This window comes from Pterocles gutturalis, unplaced genomic scaffold (genome assembly GCF_000699245.1).
Source record: "Pterocles gutturalis isolate BGI_N339 unplaced genomic scaffold, ASM69924v1 scaffold50121, whole genome shotgun sequence".
In the NCBI taxonomy this organism is placed as follows: domain Eukaryota; kingdom Metazoa; phylum Chordata; class Aves; order Pterocliformes; family Pteroclidae; genus Pterocles; species Pterocles gutturalis.
In genome coordinates this window covers 7,363-13,875 of record NW_010104914.1, presented here as the reverse complement: position 1 = coordinate 13,875, position 6,513 = coordinate 7,363, and the positions used below count along the sequence as shown (strand labels likewise).

Sequence of the window (6,513 nt, the reverse complement as noted above, 5' to 3'; positions counted from 1 at the left end):
AAAAAAAAAAAAAAAAGCTTATCAGAATTTCTTGCTTATGTTTAGGTGGAGAACTAAACAGAATTTGGATTATAGCTTTTTAATGCTATATGCCCAACCTAAGGGAACATTTTATTTACAGGTACGTTCACGTTATCATTAAGTAGCTGCAATACATCTGTACTGATACTAGCTTTGGCAATTTTAATTTGTTTCAAATGCCTCAATGAAAACAGCAATCTATTGTCATTTTCTATGTATTTTCCCTGTGCTCTTTACAAGCATCCACATATGTCTGTGTTTATATACGTCTTACAGCCAGGTACTATTCGATTAAATCCATCTGTACCTTTCTGTCATTTGTGAGGTTGAATAACAAGGTAACTGAAGCATGAAACCCTTATTTATTTAGGTTAAGAAAGTCAGAGTTTAACGTGTTTTCACTTGGTGCAGCAAGACAGAATAGGTCCAGGTTATAGCCCAGATCACAGTGAACCAAAAAAACCTTAAAGGACTTGTTCAGTTAGGGAAACCTACCTGTACAGTGACACCAGAGACAAAGTTATATTGCAAGTTGGTACAGATCCTAAATTCTACAGATTTAGAGTGTTAGATAACTTTCAGGAAAGTGCATTTTTATCTGAAATTTTCTTTAAGTTTGTACTAAAAAAAGAATAGGAGGACTTTTATGGAATGACCTATTGGAGGTTTATTGTCTGTGGAAAATGAGAGAATAACGTTTTTCAGCTTAACAATCTTCACATATTTGTTTGAACACTGATTCAAAATATAAAAATAGCCTAGTATAATTTAGAAAAGAAGATACTTTCCTGTCTGATGCCTACATTTCCATTGTATGCTACCACGTTTTTCTTGCTGCTTCATTTTTAATTCACTTGGTCAGATACCCACATAAGAAAAATGAATGGAAACCCGTTTATTGTTTAGGAAATTTACATGGCCTTGCTACTGTGCACACATCTTTTTCTCATCACAAAGTACTGATGAGTAAAGGGAAATGTAGCTGTGATCATGTTTTCTCCTGGCCTTCTGATGGCAGTGGGCCAAATGAACTAGTCAGTTCTTACCTTAAGCTTCCCAATCAAGCTGCATATAGCCACAGCGTAATCTCCTTTGGTAAGTAAGAGTGTATGAAAAACAAGTGGCTGTAAGCTTGAAGCCAGAAAAATTCAAATTAGAATTTGGGTACAGTATACTAAGTGTCCAGGATAATTACACATAGTATAGCTTCCTGAAGAAGAACTGATACTGAAAGCTCTAAGCAATGGCAGGTGCTCTTCAAGAAGATGTGCTTTAGTTGAACGCTCAGGCGTACAGGGCTCAGTACAGGGTTAATTCAATAACCTTTAATGGCCTGTGATATGTAAGATATCAAACTACATTCTCTAATATTGACTTTTAACTGTCAGCTTCAGAAAAGACTGTTGCAGACTTCTCCCTGTGCAAAACTACTTTCAGTTCATAACCACGTTCACGCCCACTTTGCATCACAGCCTCTGTGTTTTGCATGTTTACTACTTCTGTATGCTTTCTTGTAGTGTTTCTCTATATGGTGGTCTCACTGAGTTTTTGAGATATTCCTCTTGCTGCCTTTCATCCATTTTTGGGTGCCTCTCCATTTCTCTTTAAGCATTATCTCTCTCTTTGATTCCTTGCTCTTCTTCCTTTACATGTAGCCACTGGATATTTCTCTTAGCTCATTTAATTTTATGCAAGATTTCTTGTAAGTTGATGTTTTGGGGTTGCTGGGTTTTTTTGTTTGTTTGTTTGTTTTTTGGGTTTTTTTTTCAGTTCTCTTCTGCGTAACTGTCACCTCAACTCAATCCCCAGATCTCAGAATCTGTTAATAAACATTCATCTTGATCAGGTCATCTCCATCTATCTATTTTTTGATATCTTGCCATCAGCAAAAGCTGATGGGGTCAAAACAGATCTCTTAATCTTGTCTTTCAAACTTCATTCTATTTCCTCCTTGTTTTATTATTGACAACATGTTTCTGCCCCACCAGCCATACACTGTACTAATGGCCAAATTCAGTGAAAAGCTGTGGGCCTGCTCTCTCAAGCCCTTGCTGCTGTCTCTGCCCTGAGTCAGCTGAGGATGCAAAACCAGCAGGAAACCTTGCATTTTTTTTCTCATAGCATTCATTTTCTACCTATTTAGCTTTCTGAAGCAGATTCCAGTGCCACCAGATCAAATTAACTGTATCATTATACTGCATCCCAACAACATTTTCCTGAAGGCTTAGCCTTCTCTTTCTGTGTTTTCCACACCCACTTCAAATTCAAACCCTGAATTGCTTCCTCCTTAATTATTTCTGGAATTAATTTATTTTCTTTGTGTCATTAGCTCTGAACTCCTTGTTTGGACTCATTATCCTCAGCTTTAGTAACTGGAACAGCTTCTGGCTTTTCAGATCCTCCATTCTTCTCCAAAGGCCATGCAAAAATTCAGCCAAGGTCTTTCCCCTTTCCTTCATGGATATCAGGCTCCTTTTCCGAGTACCCTTTAGCTGGCTCTACTGCTGTATTCAGCGTCACCCTTTACAACGCCTTGAAAGCTCTATGTATTCCTGTCCTTCAGTGTGCTTCACAGCATGTTCCTTCTTTCATGACCGGTATTCCCTGAAACAACTTGCCTTCTACTAGCATCTCACTAATAATCCACAGTTCTTCTCCTCCTTCCCATTTTAGGTATGACAAAGTCTGCCCAGGCGAACAGAGCTTTGAATCATCTGCTTTAGATGCCTCTCTTTTAGAAAAAAATTGCTCCTGCTGCTTATCAATGCTTATACAACCTCAGGACAAACTGTCTGCTGTCTTCTTCCCTCACCTCTGTCTTTCTGCTTAATGTTTTCTTTTAAGTGAGATCACTTGAAGGTAGGGAGTCCTCCTTTCTCAAAACAGTGAGAAGCACTCATGGTGTTATTGTCACTCCCATAAATAAATATTTAATAAATGACACTGAAACAGAGATATACGTAGAAGCTAAATAGCAATCCACTATAGTTGGGCACAGCTTCAGTACGCACTGTACAGCAGTCAAACACAACGCGGTTATCACTTGCATGTGGCAAAATCACCACCCCCTCTGCAAGCAATTAAACCACCACTTGCCTTGGTTTTTTGTTGCTTTTTTTTCCCCAGCTGGAAGATGATATTATAGCCAAACCTGATTATATTCAAAGTATAAAAAGCTTTGCTGCTAAGCAATCCCAAGAGTGGATGATTCTTGAGTTCTCCCAGCTCGGATTTATTGGTAAGTATTAAGACCTCGGTGGGGTCAATTGGATTTGGAGCTGCGTAGGTCCAGTAGGTCTCATTTGGAATTACATTTCAAAGCGCAGAAGGACTCGCATACCAAAACTTCCTTGGTTCTTCAGAAATGCTCCCACTGAAAGTCTTTTACTTTTTGTGCTCTTTAAAACTGTCTTTTTAATGTAGAGCCTCCACACCATAGGATCCAGTAGTTGGGTTCCCATAAGAAGCAGATTGTTCCACCTCAGGGCACTGTGTGCCCCTGTAGCAAGTAGTCTTATTTTCAAGAAAGAAATTTGAACAATCTGTAAAAAAATCTGCTTTCTTTCCTCTTATGCAGTGGAACATCCATCCCATATCATAGGGACTTTAAAAATTATTTTTACTAGTAAATTTCTTTTTATATTTTTTCTTTTGTTCTAATACAGTTTACTTGTGATAATGCCTCATAAGTGTTAGGTCAACCAAAGAAATCTCACAAAATCTGCTAATAAAAATAGCAAGAGAACTAAATGAACAGTGATAGTATTTTAAAAGCAACATTTTCATTTCTGTGTCTTAATTTAAACATATTCAGTACGGTATTGCCAGTGAAATTGCACGTCTAGCATTTTAAGCAATTATTCAGACTTCATTTCATCTGACACACTGATACAGGTGCCTGGTAGATTTGTGTTTGGAACTAGGATATAACTGCATGCTTTGTTAGTCAACTGGTTGACTGTGAGAATATCTCCAGGCACAGGATGGAAATCTTTTCAAAATCCCAACAAGCTGGAGGATAAGCAACTTTCCAAAGCTGGAGTCTGTGTGAAATTTCCACTAAATATCAGAATTACACCATGTGTTTAAGGCAGGAGTAAACATAAAGCTGGTGATTTTTCTACAGCAATAAAAATATCTGAATATGCAACTTCTTGTCTTGCTTTCAGGAAAATTGTTTAAATCAGAAGACTTGCCACTCATAGTGGAATTTTTTCTCATGTTCTATAAAGATAAACCCATAGACTGGCTTCTAGACCACCTGCTCTGGGTTAAAGTGTGCAATCCAGAAAAGGATGCAGTAAGTATGTCTATAAATTTACGAACACAAATAATATTCAAACAGTCTCAGTGACAAAAGTGGAACAGAAATCTCTCAAACCTGACTTACTTTGGAATTTGTGGGGAAAGATCTGCTGCAGATCTGCATAGTGTGGCACAGTGTTTGAGCCCATTAGGACACGTGGAGAGGCCTGACTCACAGAAATTTAGCTTGCCACACCAGAGCTGTCTTGCCTTCATCAGCTCAGAACATGGACAGCACAAAGCTCCCTGCAGTTGGTCATGTAGGCAACCCTGCAGCACCAAAGAACATTTTGAATATGTAAACCTATATGTAAATATGTAAACCTTCCTGCTTTCAGGAAGCAGAAGTTAGGTGTTTTGCTTTAAATCTTTACTACTTGGGGAAACAAATTGACTGTTTGCGTGAAAAAATGCAGGGAAACATGTACGTCAAACAAACTAAACGATACTTTCACTGAAAATGAAAGAAACAGTTGTGTTGAATTGCAGCAAGTGCCATTTCTAGCACTACAGGTGAGCCCAATGATACGTTAAGTATTTCTTTATGTCCTTTTGCATTCTTTCTCTCACCTGCCTTAGGTGCTGGTCACTACTCACACTCTCCTTGTATAACTGTGCCACAAGAGGACTGACCAGAGCTTCTGCTCCTTCTTGGTTTTTAAGGTTCAAGAGTTTTACTTGATTACTGCAGCTAGTCCCCACTCCAGGTGTTCACACATGTTACTTTTGTGTTGATAAAGAAGAAAGAAGAGACAGGCAGCAGTTGTGCAGGGCAGGAACAAACTGGCTTCAAGTTTTACTGTGTGGTGCAGGAGACTCGTGGGGATAGCAAAAGGTCCCTGGTTTTACACCAAGTAATGCTGCTGAGGAGCCTCCATTCCCTCTTACAGATTGGAGTAAACTTTGAAATCCTACTCCATGGGTTAGGCTGGCTCACAGGAGCTAGGGTGAGCCTCAAGTACCTCTAATTTAGGCTCTTGCCTGCCTGTGATAACAGAATGAAAAAGAGGATACTGTTATATTAACATCACCCGTTCCAGACCTGTCTAACATGTGCCAGCTTCAGTCTGATAGATGAAATATTTTACTTTCATTTTTTAAAATTACTCTTCTAGCTTCTAAGACCTGATTCATACCTAAGCTGAAGCTGTGTTCCTAAAAGGCAGGCAGGCAGCTTGTGCAAGTCTGCTCTGACCAAGCCAAACTAGAGTGGTATCAGCAAGTTTCTCGGGAGTTTCACTTCTGCAATTGCAATTTCAATTGCTGTGGGTAGCAAAAACCCATTGAGACAAGTCAGTCTTATGCTGCCCTTGGGTGGGAATGACCAGTGGCATGACCTCCTGGGGCTATTAATAAGGGTGCAGAAATGGAGGCTGGAAGAAGGACAGGGATCCCAGCTGCTGCTCCTCCTCTGCTCAACAGATTAAAGCAGTGGACTTCCCTGCAGGTGCCAGAGGAGGCAAGCTGAGAGAAATCCTCACACTTTCCCCTTTCCAAGCAACTAAGAGTGTCACCAAGTGATCACACAATATGCCCCGTGGGAGGATCAGAAGGGCACCTGTTTGTGGCTCTTATGTGCCGTCCTGTGGTGATGGGAGTTTGGCACATTTTCAGCCTAGGCTGAGTATTAGCATACTATGATTCAGCTACCTCTGCTCACGGAGTTGAAAAATAAAGTTTGTGATCATGGGAGCCATCAGATCTCTGCATGGTTCAGAGACTTTATTGTGTTTACCTCCTGTAACATAATCTGCTTCTGGGGTCCCCAGTACAAAAAGAGACATGGACCTGTTAGAGTGGGTGCAGAGGAGGGCCGTGAAAATAATCAGAGGGCTGGAGCACCTCCCCTATGAGGACAGGCTGAGAGAGTTGGGGTTGTTCACCCTGGTGAAGGGAAGGCTCCGGAGGGACCTTACAGCAGCCTTCCAGTGCTGAAAGGGGGCTACAGGAGAGATGGGGAGGGACTCTTGATCAGGGGGTGTAGGGATAGGATGAGGGACAACAGTCTTAAATTGAAAGAGGGCAGATTTAGATTAGATATTAAGAAGATTTTTTTTTCCTGTGAGGGTGGTGATGCAGTGGCCCAGGTTGCCCAGAGAAGCTGTGGATGCCCCATCCCTGGAAGGGTTCAAGGCCAGGCTGGATGAGGCTTTGAGCAACCTGGGCTAGTGGGAGGTGTCCCTGCCC

General features: G+C 40.7%; 1 protein-coding gene across 1 annotated transcript in view; it reads left to right on the top strand.

Annotated features, from left to right (window-relative positions):
- The window catches only part of LOC104471739 (alpha-1,3-mannosyl-glycoprotein 4-beta-N-acetylglucosaminyltransferase B-like), a gene marked incomplete at its 5' end in the record, with an annotated part of 22,617 nt that overhangs the window by 10,724 nt on the left and 5,380 nt on the right, over nt 1-6,513 (top strand). Inside the window, 3 exons of the mRNA XM_010087193.1 lie at nt 46-121; nt 3,148-3,259; nt 4,191-4,321. Of these exons, the coding sequence (XP_010085495.1) occupies nt 46-121; nt 3,148-3,259; nt 4,191-4,321 (319 nt within the window). The remainder of the gene's footprint in view (nt 1-45; nt 122-3,147; nt 3,260-4,190; nt 4,322-6,513) is intronic.